At 42.9% G+C, this 20,348-nt stretch overlaps 1 protein-coding gene across 1 annotated transcript in view; it reads left to right on the top strand.

Moving 5' to 3' along the window:
- The window catches only part of pcdh7b (protocadherin 7b), a 106,295-nt gene that overhangs the window by 40,439 nt on the left and 45,508 nt on the right, over positions 1–20,348 (top strand). Inside the window, 2 exon segments of the mRNA XM_079671540.1 lie at positions 8,156–8,284; positions 8,286–8,375. Coding sequence (XP_079527666.1) covers positions 8,156–8,284; positions 8,286–8,375 — 219 coding nt within the window.

A 20,348-nucleotide genomic window follows, 5' to 3' on the forward strand; every position in this document is an offset into this window, starting at 1 on the left:
ATTATCTGAAAGTATGCTTTCATCTTAATTCAATTTTCATCCATCAAACGTCAGGGAGGTTTGACCTTGCATGATCTCAGCAAATATAGCAAGGAGGGGAAAGAGCGGGGCGAGAGTGACAGAGACTAGAGATAGGGGAGAGAGGGAAGTTGGGAGATAAGGGGGACGAGTTGAGATGATGAATGGGGATGGAGGGAGGGGGGACATGACAGCAAGAAATGTGGGGGGAGAAACATCTGCAATGCCAAGTCTCAGCCTGTTAAATATGCAACTCAGTGTGTGTAGCCAGTCCATTTATCATAACCATTATGTTGCACCAGAATTTAGCACGTTAGCACGTTAGCAGTGCTGTTGAATGATACCCTCGCTTTTTTTCTACCCCCCCATTCACCCCCTTCTCAATGTCAGCTTGTTCATCCTGAAATTAGTGTCTAATTGCTCATTTGTAGTAATTCCTTTCATTATTGTATGGATGGTAATTGTCTTATGCTGATGTTGTCGGGAACAGGTGGTGGATGGGACCTGTAAGGAAAGTGTATGTAAGTGATATGATCAGGACATACAGTTGGCATTCATTAGACGCGCCACCTGGTGGTGCTATTCTTATTGAATGAGGGGGGATTTAAACACACACAGACAAAAAAGGGACGGACATGTGCGACACACTAGGACACACACTACTTATCCCACTTGAATGAAACATGCCTGCATGATCATACACAAATAGAACGCCTCATTAGCGGATAAGCTGGATATGCTCTCTAACCTCCCCCAATCTATCTCGCTCTTCTATTTTGCCTGTTTGGATAGCAGCCCTGATCCCTTAAACGTGGGTTATCTGTCATCAGTGACTCATGATGGTGAATAAAGAATCATTTATCTTTCTCCCTCTCTTATCTCAGCCTTTTTCTTTCTGTATCCTTTCCTTCAGATATTATCACTCTTTTTGGCGTTGACATTAACTTGTTTAGATATAGCATTTGAAGGCTTCTAAATCTCTTCTAAATCTGTGCTCGCATGGGACAGGTAGCAAAACAAGTGCGCTTTTGTTTCTCATAACTGTGGCAGCGAGTGCTCAACTCTGGCATTTGGCTGCTTTGGCTCCGTTGATGCCATGTTATGCTTTCTGCTGACATCCAGACCTGTGTCACAACAAGCTAGCGTTAGCGCCAGCCCCAGGCTCATCAAAGACAGACAGTAGTGGGCCGGTGGTCAGATGCATCGCAGTCACTGCTGTGATGGATCCCCAAACACGACACCTAGATACCCAACCAACCTCTATGCCACAACTGGGAACATAAACTGACGGCTGGTTGACATGTGAAATGACATGACAATGCCAAAGACATGACACATACACTTTCGCTCAGATAAGCAACAAGAGGTGCTCGCATGCAACTGCTCACAAGCACAAGGTACGGAAAATGGAATGCCATTCAGATGTAGGAGTTCAAACAAGGGCGTAATTCAAAAAAAGTTGGAAAGATGATCTCAAGATTTTGCCGGCAGACTCTATGTAAGCAACACCAGGGTCAGGGTTTGGTTGACAATCCTTCCAAGCGTCTGCTAGCGCTTGTGTCAGCAGCCGTGGCTCAAACAAAGCGACACAGGATAGGCCCCATTCATTCATAATGAGAGGATGTAACATAATTCGCGGCTGACAGACGCGGATGTTTCTTTGGAAATCTGCAAAAAACCTACCACAGAATGAACTCAAATACATTAGTGATTTGGTCGACAATGACAAGCCTCCCTTTATGAATTATGAAGCCTTCATGTATCATTTTTTCATGTCCCTTTTAGCCTCATGCTACATGACACCAGGCTTGCTGTGATGGTGTTCCTGCAGCCCAGCAGAAAAGCAGCAGAATCCCACAAAGGTTGTTATTTGTCAGCTTGAAGCTAATCCACTGCCACTCAACCCCCCCCGCCAACCCATCTCCTCCCCCCCACCAACCAAAACACTCTTCTTTTTGCCATTCACAGCAGGTCAGGGGTTGGGCTAAGCTTCTGAAGATGTTCAAACGCATCCCCCCTGAATAGTATCTCTGTTACACCAATGGCCTAATCCGCCACTTGAAGAGCAATTAAAAGTTTAGACCAGACTTTAAGAAAGTAACCACATGTGATCTTCTTTTTCTCTTCATTTATTTTTCCTTTCTGCGGGTCTGACTCTCGGCAGTGCACATGGGGTGCATGCTAATAAGAAAGCGCTAACTGTGGCACTCCTCCAAAGGCAATCCCAATACACTGGGTAAAGGAAAGACACAACGGGGGTGTGGATGAAGACAGAAAACGAAGCTTGGGATGGAAGCATCCCCACTTTCTAATTTCTTATCATCCATTTCCCTTTATTTGTTCTGTTCTTAGGCTCTCTCCAACTTTTGCATATGTTTTCCCCAATCCAATTCCCACGTCTCTTTTCTCAATCAAAAATGCTTCCCAAGGCACGAGTTCTGCGACTAAGAATGCGTCCCTCAAGAGTTCTTTCAGAAGAGTTTTTGTGCCTAGCAATAACTTTTTATGCCATAACCCAACTATACAATCATCGGAAGCATAAGGGAGCTCATGGTTTGGGTGTCCTGCTGTCTTTTTGAAATGATTGAATAGTCTGCAGCACATATTATATTTATACAGCTTTCTCTACTGCCAAAAAGTGCAATAAAGGGTCAGTAAAGACTCAAGAGAAAGCCAGTGAACAAGCGCTGAAGGACATCCTATTGATCGGTGCGCAGTCAGATCATAAAACGACCACATGGTAAAAGGGAAGGGTAAAAAAATACTCATAGTTTAAAGATCGACAAGAGAGTGCTAATAGCATCATCAACTCTTAACGAGGCTGTGTGCTGTGTTGCCCGTAATGTCTGCACCTCCTGTAATAAAAGTATTTTTAAAGGTGTTTAAAAATGTTATTATCAAGCTTTGGACCCATGCGGATCGTATCTACCTGACTCGTTTTTAAATGAACGGTCAGCGTTAAAATCTGTCCATCTTATCTCTTATTATATTCCAATCCATTATTAAAAAGGAGGAACAGGCAGCTGGGCGCCCTTGTGAGAGCGGCTGTCTAAAGGATGTGAAAAAAACGACTTATTTTCAAACTCAGCAGACTAGAACAAGAAAAAGAAAACACTGTTTGCATCTTTGTTGACTCAGAAGACAGTGTTGGAAATATCAGACACTGAACTCGCAAGAGCCGCTTTTATCTCGGCTATGCTTTATTCTCTTTTTTCTTCTGCGAGTCTTGGGTGTTCTTTGGAAATGTTACCCTGGTTTTTCCTCTTCATCCCAAATGACCTGGGAGGAATGTGTGAGGAGGAGAGAAGCTTGAAGAAGACGGGGGGAATGTGAGGAAGTGAAGAGGAGCACTGGAGCTTGACGGGGCCAAAACTATCAGTCAGGCTAGAACATGATACCTGAGCCTCTGCAGGCGGTTGCACTAACAAAGCTGCATCCACATCTCCCCCAGAATTCCCACAACTTACTCGGCCCTGACAGAAAGCCTTTTTGAAATCCACCTTGTCAACTTACCTGAGAGCCCATCCAAATGATACCTTTCTTGTTTGTGACTACCGATGCCAGACAGCAAAGTAGCTTAGCTAAGCATTGCTTCGTAATTAAGCACCCAAACAAAACTTGAATCCAGCCTGATCAGATTCCAATGGATTTCCAGTCAGACATTCACCTTGAGGGCATTTGTCTTATTTATAGCATCAGTGTCAGTGTATCTCATGATCTTCTTAATTCATCAGTACTGGAATTACAGCTTCGCCTGCATTTAAACTTAACAAAGCAGAGCGTCCGCAATTAGGCTAATGCAATTCAAGATCCTGGCAGGTATGTTGTTTGGTGTAGCGTGGCTATTTGGCACTTTCTGGGCGTCTCAGGTGGCGTATCGCAGGTCGCTGTCTAGTTGCCCATTAAAAATGAAACATGGCTTCTTAATTACAGACTGGCACTTTTGGCATTCATGGCGATACTCATGTGTCAGAACCTTCTCTCACGTCCCCCCCATTTGAATGGCCTCTTTATCCGTCTCCGCATCTCACTTACTCATACTCCACTCCCTGTATCCCTCCATCTCTCTTGGTTGACTGCAATAAGACACTAGGCCTGCAGTTTGCGTTTGCTCCCCTAGCCCCAAGTCCTGCTCAGCCACAATTACTTCCTGTGGTTCACGGTAGTGGGTCACTGCCATCCGCCAAAGGTATTTACAGCTGAAATGACACACACTGTGTTTTCTGAGCAGACCTACCTACATCGTTTCATTATCCTTCAAACCACCCGGAGGCTCTGGTGAAGGTGGGCTTAATTATAAAACCAGACAACCAGAGAGAACAAGTTCAAAAGGCTTCCTCAGTGGACGAGTTGTTGCAGTAGAGCATAAACACAGTAACCATTGTGTGTTCTATACATAGAATGTATCACGAGTGACATTAAGCATGCCAAATGGGAAGATGATTGGAGATCTGATATGGAGAACTTTTAGAACATACTTGACATGAAAGCTACTGCATAGCCTTAAGTAATGTGCCTTGGCTAGTGCCATTGATATGTATAACTCTGAGGTTTCATGTAAAGGCAGAGCACTCTACCTCTAAACAATCTGTTACCCATTCATGATTTGGTGGGAGAAAAAACAAGGTTTAAACAGAGCGATGCTGACAGTGGCTCAACGTTTCAAAAGGGGGAGGGGGAAGGAAATGAAAATCAAATCCAAAAGGTCACACATTATTGACAAGAGTGGCAAGGTCCTGTTTTTATTGGCTCCAGCCCCGCTCGAGTCAGTCCCATGTGTTTCCCCTTTAGCGTCCAGAAAAAGGCCCGGCCAAGCTTCGGCCAGAGCTCCCAGTAAACCTGTGGCTTGTTTGCATTGTTCATTTTTTGGGATGACGGATTTGCTCAATCACCCGTGGCTGTCACAGCTGGCTTTCAATCACAGGCGCACCCCAAAGAGGCCCCTCCTAAATGGGTCCCGGCATCTGGTACATATAAAGTAAACTGGTGCTAACTTGTAATGAAAGCCGTACACTGAATGCTTGGCCACTCTCTGGCAGGACACAGCGTTAGCTATTGACTTTATGCACAAAGTGATTTGATGTTACGTTTTTTATGATCTCTAAACCCAAGTGTTTAAAATGACCCCTCACATAGAAGACAGTTAAACAAACTGTATTGGGTCGTAAGTTATCTTTTTTCTTCAGAAATAGGATCTGTCCTTTAAAATTAAATTGGACTGGGGTCAGGACATTTAAGTGTGTGTGAATGCTCGCTGCTAGATTGATTGACAGCTGAGCGTACCATGAGGGCAGGCAGGTCAGGGTGGGAAGTAGAGGGATAGCAATCAAGGGGCACCTACTCAGCCAGGCTTTACAAAAACACCGGGTATGAAAATGACCAGTATCTGGGGAGAAGGGGACAGTTCTGTGCCATATGACAGCATGAACAGACAGCGAGGGGAACGTTTTCACTGCAACACCCACAGCTTGCTTTTATGTAAAATCTCCCTGGCAATTGCTCATGCATTAAAGTATCTCCGGGGCAGCACAACCCAAGCCTTCAACCCAGATAGCTTGTGTGTGTGTGGCAGATCATTTTGTTAATTTTCCCTGTGGTTTGGCCATGTGACAAAACCTTCAATTATTCCCAATTGAATACTTGAAAGAGAGAGAGAAAAGCATATGTAATGTCACATGGCAATTGAACAATTCATTTGTGTTCCCTGGCTACTTCTTAGACACACCGAGACTTGCACGCAAATATAAGAGAAAAAAGGACAAAGAAAGGATCGCTTTTTATTGTATTCAGTTATTGAAAAGACACAGAATGAAGGGAGCGAAGGTCGCTGTGCAGACGGTGGTTGCTGCAGATTCTAATCCAAAGCCTCTGGCGATCTCGGCATGAACTCCATTTCTGGTCTGCAAACAAATTAGCTTTTTTTTTCTCCCTCCGACTCTTCCATCTTGTTCTCCCTCCAGTGAAAATAAGGGGAAATTCAGGTGAATAAAATCTATTTGTTCATTTAACTTTTTTCTTTTCTTCCCGTCAGCTTATTTTCTCTCTCCCAAACTCAATTTTACTCCCGGTGCGCGCCTGCTCAAGTGTTTCTTTTCTTTGCGACAGTCTCGCCAGCAATTCATTAGGCAACAGTGGTTTAATTTGTATCATTAGAAAACCGTGTTTCCCAAGGAGTGTGGCACTCCACTGAATCTGATCCAGACAAAGTACTTTATTTTCCGTCCACACGCAAGCTGTGGGATTTGTTAACACACACCTCACACCAAACAAGTGTTTTGGATAGAGTAAAACAAACAAACATAAAAAAATAAAATAAAAAAAACATGGTTTAATATCACAGCATCTCTTCAAGTGCTATTGCACTTATTGAGAGCAGTTTTCCTTCTGGGCCCCGATTTTAATTATGCAACAAATGTTTGACTATCAGAGTGAAATTCACATGAATATTTATACCAATTCATTTGTTGAGTGTTGATTGTAATTACATGGAAACATGATTTATTGCCAAGATTGCTGTGCTAGCCAGCCAGAGAAATAGAAACTGGGCAGAAATATATAAATAAATGCAAATTTCCATACAAGCAGCAAAAGGAAGCCCATTTTTTTTTTCTCCCAGTGGCTTTTGGGAATTTTCATTATCAAAAAGTAATTTTTTCATGGCATGCGCCTGGCAGAGACTCAGATATGCTTACAGTAAGTATGAAAGGATGACAAAATAACAAAGAAGTTCACCTTCCTATGGTGACATGCGGAGATTTTGCCTGTATCTGTGTGTATGTGTGTGCTTACACTTCATCTGTCACTCTATTTCTGAAGATGTAGATGTGCACATGATAAGAGCTTGACAGGATGTTTTGGTATCAGCCTCTCAGATCGAATGACAGCAGTAGATGGAGAATGGATAGATGTAGAAATTAAAGACGCAGTTACCGATCACAGTGGCTGATAGCAGATTTCACCTCATTAGGTGAGACAATCTGGGAAACTAATAGGAGATGGAGAGAAAGACAACATGTTTGAGTAATGGGCTTTTGTCTTATTTAATATTGTTATGATTGAACAAGAGGAAGGAGGTGGGGGGGGGAAAGCAAAAAGCAGAAGAACAAGTGATGAGGTCCAGCAATGGGTTGGAGAAGCAACATTGGCATGCTCACACTGTGTTTGTATCTAATTAATGAATGGCATTATCCATTTGTAATGCCATTTATTCTGGTAATGACCAAACCTTATCTTCCATTCCTCGCCTCATGCTCATTCTCTCCCCCCCCCTCCTCCCAACTGCCATTACCTTTGTACAATGCTCAGACAGGGATTGAGAGATGTTGAGGGGAGGAAGGCAAACAGACTGTAAGCATAGGCCTCCAATGTAATGACATGCCCTGTTACTGCTTAACTGCGGACACTGTTCCATAATGTGTTTGAGCCGGCTACACTTATTTAGATTGTTAACCAACAACTCGTCTAGCAAAAAGCTTTTGTGTGTGCGCATGTGCTCACACAATCCCTATGTGTACACACTGGTCTTTGTGCTTTCGCTCTGCGGAGTGGAATCAGACTTTGACTCGGACACTTGTTCACTTAGTCGTCTTTTTAAATGGGCAAATAAACAAGTAAATGAGGCCGGAGCGTTTTGCCCTCCTTTTCTTTATCCAACAAACACGTTTAGTCAGTTGTGGTCTTGGTCCCCTGAGCTTCCCGCAAGCTTGTGAAATCTTCCTTTTTGTACAGTCTCACGCCCTGTCCCCTATTACAATGTATTGCTATTGATAGATTTCAGGGTGAGAGGAAAGCATGACCTGGTTTGAGGTTACAAAAGGTCTTTGTTGGCTGTTGTGATAGAACAGATTGTAGATTGAGTGTCTTTGTTTTGGGGTCAGGAAGGTGACATCACAGCTAGCTTGGAGATTTATGTAAGCTCTAATGGTTGTGCCCTTACAATCTAGCTAGCACATTTATACGACTCCTAATGATTCCTCCAATAGTCTCCTTACCCCTGCCTCCTTTTTTCTAACCTATTTCTCCACCACCCTGACCCGAAATCTCTTTCCAAAATCCAGAAGATCGAACCTGTCGTCAAACAATAAAAGTACAACAGTCCCTTTTATAGTGACCCCCGGCCGTTTGGTTTCTCTTGTAGCCGTTTCGCCGTGTGACCTTCTCGGTGGTGAGCCAGCCCCAGGACCCTCACCAGCAGGGATCGCTGCAGAGCTGCTACGACAGCGGCCTGGACGAGTCAGAGACGCCCAGCAGCAAGAGTTCGTCGGGCCCCCGGCTGGGCGCCCTTCCCCTGCCCGAGGACAGCTACGAGAGGACAACGCCGGATGGCAGTGTCGGTGAGGCAGAGCACTTGGAAAATGGTAGGGGCAAACACTAAAGAAGATTAAGAAAGCGATAAGATACAGGAAACACACACGTAGATACTTCCTAGAGCATTCAATCACAGTAGCAAGCCCAACGGTAGATAGTGTCAGAAACATACAAAAACATGTGAGGTTCTTTCCTTTTTAACATTTGGTACAGAGTAGACCTTTCTTTAGGTGTTTTTGGCTTGGACATTTGAGTTTTTTGTAGTTCTGTAGTGTTTTGAGGTTGTGATGCCGAGGATACTTTTGTGAAAGCTAAAGCCCTTTCACAAATGTACATCATGTGAAGACAGGGTGTGGGATTTATTATAAAACCTACGGTTCTGTTTCCAGAAACAGGCGGCTTATTTGATCAAAGGCGCTACACAGGGGATTATATGAAACAGATATATTCTTTAAGATCAACACCTTTCAGGCCGTCTTTCTCCTTTTAGTTTGCAGCTATGTTCCTTACAATTCCTATTGGGTTTCGTTCATGTGGGTTTCAACTTGACTCAGTGTAGATTTTCTAAGGAGGAGTAACAATAGGGGGTAAATACCTTACTTCAATTGTTTCATAGTATAGTAGCTTTATTGATTTGCAATGCGTGCTGGCTTGAGGCCGTTATAAAGGAGTTTATTTTTCTTCATGTGGGAGATAATGGGCTGATTTTCTGTAGGTTGCAATGTAAATAGAGTGTAGTCTAGAGTGAGTGGGAGCTGTGGAAAAGAGCCTATTGTACACTACTGGTTGTACTGCTACATCTCCACTTGCAGAATCTTCTCACAGCTCAACTAAGCCAGTTTCCTACCAAGACCAAAATCCGAGCAAGTGTGTGTATCTGGGTGTGCAGTGAGAGACGGGGCTAATGGTCCCATTCATAGTCTCGGAGTCTGAGGCGATGCTTAACAAGGAGGAGCTGTCTCGAGAGCGCTAAGCCTAAGTGCAGAGGCTTCCCCACTGCAGCTTAGGATAAGGATATTCAAATGGCTTAAAGATTCACATCCTCTCTTTTAAGATGGAGCTATTTCAGAGATGATGTCTTAACTTATCTCAGATCAGAAGGGTCAAAAATAATTGTTTCCGCTGCGTCCACATCCTTTCGGGAGATGGTCGATTGTCTAATTGTAGGTTCGCAATGACCCCAAACACTATGGTAGAAAGTCAAGCAAAGCAGACAGATGTGCTCTTCAAACAGGCAGTTACACAGGTGCCCACAGTGAGCTTTCTGGACGTTTGGCCTTAACAGATTAAAAGACATTGTAACCAGCAGATAGGGCTACCTGGAGGGTACTTATAATGACCTATTTTCAGACGATGGGCACTTATTCATTGGCCAAATTAGACCCAATTAAAAGACTCATTTCAATTTAGTCTCCACTTCAAGTCATAGGACAGGGACCACCAATAGTGGAAAACCCAGTTAGATGCAAAGTGTGATCAGCCTGTCAATCAAATACCACTTGAGAACGAAAAATAGCATATATAGTGAATCAAAGTGGAATATAGACCAATAAAGAAGCCCATGTATCATAACATATTGTCCAATGTGAACATTTTTACAATGACCTAAAAATAAAATGGTAATATAATCCCCATTCGTTTGGGCTTCATCTCAGAGCACATATGTTGTTAATTCTCATTTTTCCACGGTTTCTGCGGGCGCTGTTACAAAGTGCACTGCAGCTTTAGAGGAGATTTGTTGGAGGAACAGAGTCAAGGTCAATATATGAATCAGTCTCCATCCAAGAGAAACAACATGCTCGGCTGCTGCTCGCTATCTTTAGTGGGATCAGCTCAAATGGTGTGTATATGTGTGCAGACGGCATGCTGTATAAAGTGAGTGCATGTGAACCTGTTTTGTTAAACACATTTTTTTTAAACTCAAAGCAACCTCGGAAATCTCTTGCAGCATATTTATACAATGCTTAAAGTTTCTTCTCTGAGGCTATGATGAGATACCGTTGAAGCACCTGGGTTGCCTTGTGGTCCGACAGGTCATTTAATGATTAAAAGAAATTAGCTACATGTTTGCTGTTAAAGTGTCCTTGAGGAAGAAGTTGAGCCTCCAATTGCTCACTTTAGGTCACCGTGGAGAAGGGCATCAGCTAAATACCTAAGTGTAAAGTAAATGCAATCATCTAAGGTTAGGGCAAATATTGGCAAAGTGCTCCAGCCTCTTGAGGGATGCTAACTACAGTCATTAGCGTTCCCCCTTGTGTTGCAGCCAGCTCACACACACACACCATCGGCACGGCTTTATATGAAACCCGAGCCCTTTTTAATAAATGAGGGAGATACGAGGAAAGAGGGAGAACAAAAGTTAGCAGATGGCTTGCTGCGGTGCTAAGTGTTAGCATGGGCATCATTAGCGGTGTGTAGTTGCAGGTTTTTACGTGCAATCTATTCGTGGTAAGGTGATTTTTTTCGGTTTTTAGATTAAAGCGATTGGAGTTAAATCAACATTATAAGAACCTCGACCTTGGGGCCAGTTTGCAAAATGTATTTGAGGATTTGATTTCTGTTTTCCCATTCGCAGTGTTCCTGATTCATCAAGTTTGACTGTCTTTGCTTTGTGTCAGGGTGAAAACGCGGACAAAAGGCTTGTATCCCTTTTTGATTCCGTGCCTTTTCTGGCTCTAACTTGCTTGTTCTGGATCGATGCTTGCACAATGTGCAGGAACAATCGTCCTCCACTGCAGCTGCTCGTCTGTCTCACACACATGAGTGCACGGACACCTACACACACATATGCAGGCATCCGTACTAACACAGACCCAGACAAACAAATGTGAAGACAAAAACACACAATCTGTTTTTCCTTCCTTTATATCTACCATGCACAGATGTGCCAGGGGACCGTGTTTTCTTTTTCTCATCTCCTTCATCAAGGTCAGGTTTCGAACTTTATCTTCTATTTGCTGACTTTTTTTCCATTGGGAGTGACGAATAGGAAAATAAAACAGAAAAAAAACAACCTCTCCACCCGAGACAGATTCTTCTTTTTCAAAACAGGGGTCAACATGGGAATATGAACATATTCTTGACCCAATCCACAGTGCCCAAACTTATCAAGACTCCTCTGTACTTTCTTCTTGACGTTGTTTCAGAAGAGTGAGAGACAGTCAATAGCTGCGGGGTCAGGAACCTTTGAGAATTTGGTTTGCAGTTGTCAGAATTTGTTTGGTTGAAAGATTTAAATGTGTACTCTTGCGAGAAAGATAAAGCATACATTTTATTATAAATCTTAAGCAGCACATTGCTTTGGCATTTGGTACACTTCACGACGTCTTGATCTTTTTGATGCACAGCTGGGGCCCTCACTTATTCATAAGCTTACCCCGGTGCTCATCAGATATTCATAAACGCTGAGTGTTTGGAGTCAAACACTCGATTAGGCCGTTATGGATGTCAAAGAATCCTTGCAGATGTACGGTGTTATCTGTGGGTCAAAGCCTTTTGCTCCATTATTGATCTCTGGTGGGGGGGCGGTTTTCAATTTGAACCGTGTTAGTTCAAGTACAACTCAAAATAACATGCTTCCTCATTGCCCTTTCACCATGAGTGAGGTGTGGAAGGTGTTTTCATATAAAACCTCAGTGTGAATGTTAACAGCTCCGGGCACTGGAGATGTAATATCATTGTTCAATACATCAGGCTTTGCTGTGGTTGATGCAGTAGGTCACGCTGCAGAGGATTTACGCTATTTGATGCATCGTGGGAATCTTTACATATGGTATTGTTGGTACCACTTTACAGTAAGACTACTGTACGAACCAACATGCTTGTTTTGCCATTACTTATTACTTCTATTATTATCTTCATTTCTGTTTGCATCACGTTTAATATTTGTTGTTTATCACTTTCGGCAGGTGGGTGTGGTTTATTGGTATTTAGGTCACCTGTTGGATGCCGGTTTGGAGGGTATGATGTAGGAAGAGGGTGAATGGCGCTCTGATGGAGTTGTATATTATTTGTTTTCGTTTTATTAAACACTTGACCATAAATGACTTCGGACTCTTATATGGAACGCGTCACAGCAAAGAACACATTTTAGCTTCTCAGCGGCATAACTCATAGGGAGTTTGTGCCACTACAACTACCCTTATAAAGGTTTTACCAATAGTCTGTAATTCATTTATTAATTAGGTTGTGAAGACTTTATAAATCATTAATAAGCTTTTACAAGACATGAGATAAACAGGGCAACTGTCACCGGTTGCTTGCCAAATAGTGAGCCCACATTTATCTGTACTGCTAAGCCTTATATTAGCTACCTAGCTTAGTTCGTCTTCTTCAGCAGCCAGCATCCTTGGTATCTGTTGTTCACTGAGTTGATTCTCGCTAAGTAGCCAATATAAGGCTTAGTCATCTTGCCAAATAGTGAGCCTGTGTTGACGTATGAAAACTATGTTAGAACTGGTTTATAAATGGTTGTTAATGATTAATAAAGTGTTTACAACCTAATCCATAACCTAATTATAAACCCTTTTTGGATTATTGTAAAGTGGTACCGTATTTTTAATAGACAAAATGCTAATGTGTAGTTTGAACCTTTTTACTTTAACTCCACCTCCTTGTATTCATTAGTTAGTGAAGATCGGTATGTGCTGTGCTGCCCAGCGGCTAATTTTTAGCAAAGGTAAGCCAAGTTAGTGTGAGTCGACATGTAAGACGTGTAAGAGTCTAGAAAAAAGAGAAGGAGTTTTAAAAGGTTACTAAGGTTCAGTAATAAAGGAGAACACTACAGAGGGAGGTGGCTAAATGGGCAATCCACTAAGAGTATCCGACACCATATGGAAACGACATTTTGTATTTATTTACTCTCTTGTGAGTGCGACTTGAATAAAAGACCATGACAAAAAAAGAAAGAAAGTTGTAAGAAAAAAAATAATAAAAAAATTCTGTACGGTCCTGTCCATGATCTTATCAGACACGAATAGTGGACATACATATATACGTTGTGGAAAGGCCCTGTGTGATTACATTAAAGCCCATTTAGTGGTTGCCATCACATTATCCCAATTAGTCACTTAGACACAACACGATGTATAAAAGGTAAAATATTTTCCCTTTCCCTTTACTTTGGAAAGAGTTCATGAAAAAAATTGATTATACATATCAACAGGGTTATTAGTAAGTTGAAATATATTAGAAACTCAAATGACTTTATCCGCATTGTATCACTGGGTGCATCTTGCAGAGGCTGATGCCTAATTGTATTTTGCCGGATGCTAAGACAGATGAATAGGGCAAATTTATTGTAGCCTCCGAGGGAGTAAAAGCACATCCTACTGTCCGCTAACGTTAGCATGCCTCCCACGTTTCTGTGCTTCTCCTGCTAGACAACCACCCCCTAACACACACACACACAGCTTCTATCTCTGGGCTGTCTCTCCTGCTGAGAAATCTTGGGGTACCACCCTTGGATTACAAACATCATCATTTATGTAGTGTTGGCTAGATGGCGCCGAGGGAGTAGGACAGACAGGAAGTGGCACATCACAGCAGTTGTCAGCGAGTACAAACGGTCTGAGCCACTGCTTACAGATGATGGACAGACTGTAAATACACATTTTACACATAGAAATCAACACACATGCTCATTCACGTACAAACAGAAAGCCAAGCACATGCTCCACATTCCGCACAATGAGGCACTGCATCATTTCCCAGCTCTGAAGCACCTCACTAGATCACTTCATAGTTGTTATTTTTTTCTGTTTTCCTAAAGCTTTGCCCGTTGGAATGATGCTTAGGCTGTTTAATAATGTGCGTGTGTGTGTGTGTGTGTGAAACTCTGTTCATTAAGCAAGCCCAATTGTAGGGCCAGATGGCAAAGCGAGTTTGTTTAATTAAAACCATTCATATTTCAAGAGCGGAGCGGCAGCAGCACTGGTCTTAGGTCTGATTTCCCCCAACATGGTGGAGGGATGCAAGTGTGTGTGTTTTTTGCAGTGGAAGGTTGTTTAGTGAAAAATCACCCAGCGGAAGGCATTCACGCTATCAATCAGCAGGTTACACACGCTCCCCCCCACCCATCCCCATCCCCAAGGTCACAGTCCATGTGTGCACAAGTTAAAAATACTACAACATTAATTGGGGAAAATAAGTAAAAAGTGTCTCAAAGATGACAGAATTAAGTGTGTGCCTGCAGTCGTGCATCTGTCACTTACCCCACGCCCCTTGTCTTTTTTCCCGTGATATCCTCAGGCAAGACGACGGCAAGGGAGATAGAAAGAACAAGAGGACCTGGTGAGATGATGTGAGAGAAGGCACTGAGGGAAAGCATGGCAGGGCAGAGTAAACGAGTAACATATTGGAGCCCAGAGACAGATCGAAGGATGGAATTTTGGAAAGCAACCAGGAGATGGAGAGAAAATGAATATTAAGAGGAAGAATATGAGAAACAGAAGGTGGGGGAGAAGTGAGGGATGGGGTTACATGCGTGGAGAAGTTGCCAGCAGGGAGTGGCGCTTGACGGAGGGATGATTGATCACTGCTCAGCCAGAGACGGCAGGTATTCAAATCATACCCCAGTGTCACATCCAGAGTCCTGTCTTCCTCTCCACATGGGCACACACGGACTGTAAGGCCCACCCAGCGCAGTCTTAGCTCCTGTAACAAGGACACAATTAAGCTTGAGGAAATACCCTTTCTTAAGAGAGAGAGCAGAGGAATCTGTGCTGAAAGTTTGTTTACTGTCAAATTGCTAAATATATTTTGTTTTCATTTAACTCTATTGGAATCTAGCCACGCATACTGTTGTTTGCCGAGGTTCAGAGAGCCACTTAAAAATATACATTTATTCAAATTCAGCATCAAGATGTATTGCCAGAAAATATGTACAGGTTAATGTGTAATACACAGACCTCACTGGGCAGTTCGTATTATACCAAATAAATAGTCCCTATAAACAAATAGTTTGTTCTTTGGATAATCTAAAGCCAAAAACAACAGATTATTGGAACTCAACATAGTTTCTTTTGAGATTTCCTTCTATGGAATGACTATTTTTGACTCTAAAACCAAGCAAGAATTGAGAAGTGATAATACATCTTGTTTGTTGAATTATTTACAACACACTTTTTTACATGATCAAAAGCCAAAGAGGGTTTGGAACCACCTAATTTGTTAAAAAGTATTCTCCTCAATTGGACTTCTCCTCAAGTTATTCAGGGACACATTTTTGGCTATTCGGATGAACTGACCCTTTAGATTTTTGTACGGAATTATTTCAAAATGGATGTTGTGCCTCTGATAGTACACCTACTGCAATGTAGGATACAGAGGAAATGGCCAATAATAAAGAAGAATGGCCGAATGTGCTGTGCAGACACACACAGATATTGTGGAGGTCCCAGTGTGGATAATGGAATCGTTGCTGTGGTATTTTGTGTGGCTAGAGGCGGCTGACACCCACTCCTGACAGAGATTAAAAAAGCCATTCAGCTGGCTATCAAACGCTGATACACAGCCCGCGATGGCCATTTGGTCCGAGAGAGAAAAAGTGCACACGGCCACTCTATATCCACTGTGTATGTACAGAATATGACCCACAAAAAGGCCGTTTTTAAAAAGCTGCTATTGTCGAGTGCCGGCGATGAAAGTCAGGGAAATATGTGTCGATTTCACTTCAAACATGGTTGTATTTTGGCATTGTCTTCAACAATGTGGAGTTGATAAAGGCAGCACTTGCAGGGGAAAGAGAAGCAGAATGTTCTCTCATGGCACTGCAGCGACATGACTGTTTTTTTAATGAGCGCCTACAGTCATACGCGCCGACATGTGCATTTTGTGCCTTTTTAGGTGCAACGGAGCGGTTACTAGCAATTTGGCTTGTCTCCAAATGGCACGGGTATTTGTTATGTTCGGAATAAAATCACTTTCTCCGACAGCTGTTAATTTGGAATGCACCTTGCTCCTTTTTTTGGTACTTTCCCCCCCACGATATCATCACTTTTAAACTAGGGTATGTGTGTCAGGTGTAGTGTTTGGCGGGGCGGTCTTCAATGAAGACAATTAAACACCTCCAAGGCACTCAGCCAAAGCCTCCCACCCCTGCTTCCCTCTTCCCCCCTTTCCTCCCAGGCACTCTGTCTTCTGCTTGTTTTCCCTCCTTCCCCCTGGATCTTCCCCTCCCCTCCTCCTGTTCTTGCTTCTCGCTCTAACTTTCCTCCCCTTTGTCAAAATAACTGGTTTGGATTCTGAGCATGATTGTGGAGAAGATGAGGTGAACAGGTTGTGCAAAAAGGAACATCAGGTGTGCCGCACCGGGGCACAGTTGGGCGCCATGTTTTTCCCAGCGTGAGGTCTATAACATGGGAGGGGGCTAGCTGCAAGTATTCCAATAATCTCCCTCGCTGCCTACATGTGTTTATTTATTTATTACTATTTTTTCTGATCCTCAAACATGGACCTAGCTTCCAAACAACACCGCTGTTAGGGACAACGATACATATGTATGTGCATATGTTTCAGCATGCCAACTTCACACCATGAGAGAAACACTAAGAAAGAATGAAGGCATCCTTTTTTTTTCTCACTTCGGGGAAAGTGATGAAAAAGAACACGAACAAAAAGAAAAACACATTCAGGTGTTCACACATTCTGCACACCAAGCTGGGGCCGCTCATGCATTCATTCATGCATTTGGCAAACATACTATACTTTATGTGCAAACACCATCTCCCACTAAAGCACATACTGAAATCCATGCATAATTACTCTGCTGGAACTCTTTTCTCATGCTCAACGCATTCTGAGAAACCCTCAATTTCATTTCGCACACAAAGAATGCAGCGCTGATTATGAAACACATACGACTTATGATAATATAACTTTCTGAGAAAGCACTAATGGTCAACATGTTTCGCCAAAGCCAGCAGGAGCCAGATGTAACGTGCACACAGCCAATAAACATAAAGCTAACAGTTTAGCTAAAATTACAGATACCCTTGTGTTCCTCAGTGTTTGTCTCCAGTTTGAATATAAGCAGTGACTCTCCACTTGACCTTTAAGGTAGGGATTGCAAATGGTGTACAATTGTCTGGCTGTTTTTGTACATAAGCTGACGTTTGCATGTTTTAGGCCTTCTCTGTTTATCTTACACATTATTTATGTGGTATATGGCCCGCCAGCCGCTTAACCTTCTGACAATTCCAATACTTCACATTATGCTTTTTCATCGCCGCCCACAACTTTGTCCTCCAACACGTTTAAAAAACAATACAAACTTTTGTTTTCGTAGCTTTCTTTTGCCCCCCTGTCTAGGTTCACCCACGTTAGCCTATTTGCAGAACAGCTTGCTGCGCCACATCTCCAGCAGGCATGGCTGTAAACTGGCATTCCTTCTGGGAAAGGGATTTTGTCAGGAAACTCCTCACTGTGCCAGCAGCGTCGGCTGCTAACACTAATGATACCAATTAGGTTGTATTATTTAGGAATTTGACATCGTGTTCGTCTTTAATCGGGGTGGTTTGATGACTCAGAGACGCAGCTAAATGCGGTAAAACTGTCAAAACAACGGCAAACAAATGCTCCACTGCTGCAGGCATTATGTGCAAAACTAATGATAATCAGCGCGTGTGTGTGTGTGTGTGTGTGTGTGTGTGTGTGTGTGTGTGTGTGTGTGTGTGTGTGTGTGTGTGTTGCAGTATGAGGGAGATGTTTTTAGGGTTTTACTCGGGCTGTGGGCTATGTAGGGGGTACGGTAGCGTAAGATGTGATAGTTGTCACTTTGTTTGAACTTCAAATAAAAAATGAATACAAACACGTAATACCTTTTTGTAAAACAAAATATGGTCACTGTTATGTTTTAAACCGATAAAGATATCTTATAAGTGTGCATGTATAAGTCAACATTTATGACCAGACCTATAAGTGGTTCATTAACAATGTATCATAATACAATTTACATTTATCTAAACATGCTTTTGTTAGAGCAACATCAGCTCTAGATTGCAAAATGCATTAAGCAAGACTTACTTTTGTTAAAATCCTTCCGAATAATAATTACTTTAAACAAATCTATTGAGGGTTTAAGGTGAAGTGCAATCTTGTTTTTTACAGAAAGTGGTGTGTATTAATGTTTAGTGCTGAAGAAAATAACAGAATGTAATCAAGCATGTGTGTGCAGTATAGCCTTCTATATGTGTATGGATCCGAGTGTAGATGCTTCACGCTCTCGACAGTGCACCGAGACCACTGCGGCCCACCAGAACTTATTTTTATTCCCCTCCATCCGCTCCCTCTCTCCTGCCCCTCCGCGCCTTTAAAAATAGATGAAAGCGTGTAACAATGGGAGACGGGGGTTATCCTCCCGCTCTCTACTCGCCTCCTCTCTCTATAAGGACACACTTAATGCGTCTCATATGGAGGAAGGGTGTGTGGAGGGGAGGGGGGGGGGGATTGAAATGAACATGGCTTATAGAAGTTGGCCTCCCCTGGTAGATATGTAGAGGGTACGCGCTGCGACCTTTGACACCTGTGATGGGTTTCATAACGTCCCCCTGAAGACGCATGCAGTACAGAGGGCTTTGTCACACACTACTTACACAGCATGCTTTCACACATGTGCACAATATCCACCTAGAGGGGCAATATCCTCCTGAGTTCCTCTAGCTGAGGAATTTCATTATTCCGTCTCTTCTTATTTTCCTTTGGCAGGGCATTTTCTCTAGGCACTGCGCTCATGGACAGTTACCCGGAGTCATATATGCATCAGAGGAACGAAACACGTCCCCTCCCGAAGTAGATGTTTTTCTATTTGAGGGTGGGTAGACTAAAAAGTCTACTCATTATTTTTCTAACCCTGGCCAATCCTTGTGCTTCCCTCAGAAGTGGAAAGAGAACACAGGGTAAGGTTTTGTCTGAGCCATCACAGAGCACTGTGAGTGACTTAAGGCCTTTTTCTTTTTTAACAAAGGCTTGTCCATTTATTCCATCGAACCTGTTTCCCTGGAAACCGCGAGGAAAAGCGTTCCCATAATGGTCAACATTAGCACCATACATGTTTTATGAAGGCCGAGAGCTCACCCTACTTAAGACAAACATTCGCCGAAGCATTCGCACAGCCTTGAAATTGGTGTAGTGTGTGTGTGTGTGTGTGTGTGTGTGTGTGTGTGTGTGTGTGTGTGTGTGTGTGTGTGTGTGTGTGTGTGTGTGTGTGTGTGTGTGTGTGTGTGTGTGTGTGTGTGTGTGTGTGTGTGTGTGTGTGTGTGTGTGTGTGTGTGTGTGTGTGTGTGTGTGTGTGTGTGTGAGAGGAGGAAATATTGTGTGTGTGCTGTTAATATTTGCGCTCTCCCTTCTTCTCTCCTGTGAGTGTGAAGCTGCTTTCTTATGCTTTTTTGACCCATTTAAGGGCTTTAGCATTTTCACTATTGTGCTGTCTCTAGTAGCTCCCAATGTGAAATGATTATTCTGATACATTCAAAGGAAGATTTGTATGTTTTTAATGATTTTCCACTTCTTTTGTCTGTTCCTTTCTATTCATAAATACATTTTTTCCTTCCATTTCTTTCTTCCTCTTTATCGTCATTCCTCGTGTCATGAAAGGTAGATTGCAAAGAAATGTCGTCAGCTGCTTCGCCAGTGTTTTGTCGTCGAGTAGAACAACCTGCTGACAGCTCAGGAATGATTTTGGGCCACCACGCACCATTTCCCCCTCACGCTGGGATGAATATTCATTGGCACCCAGTAATTGAAGTGCCGCGTCAACCTGAGCCTGTGACTTGACACATTTCACCCGCGTCTCCTTCCATCATCTGCACTGCGCTCCGCTTTTTCTTGTTGTTTGTCATTTCCGTGCACCTGGTCAAAAAGGCGAGGAAGCATGCATCCAAAACATACACAACCCTCCTTTCCCCTAGGTGTAGACTTCTTTCACCTCAAGGTCACAAAACAATAAATTAATTATCCCCCTCTTTGTTCGTCATCCACCGTGGCAGCTGCCTTTTCAAGCCTATGCAACACAGCAATCACCTAAC

Source organism: Notothenia rossii, assembly GCF_949606895.1.
Source record: "Notothenia rossii genome assembly, chromosome: 3".
Lineage (NCBI taxonomy): Eukaryota > Metazoa > Chordata > Actinopteri > Perciformes > Nototheniidae > Notothenia > Notothenia rossii.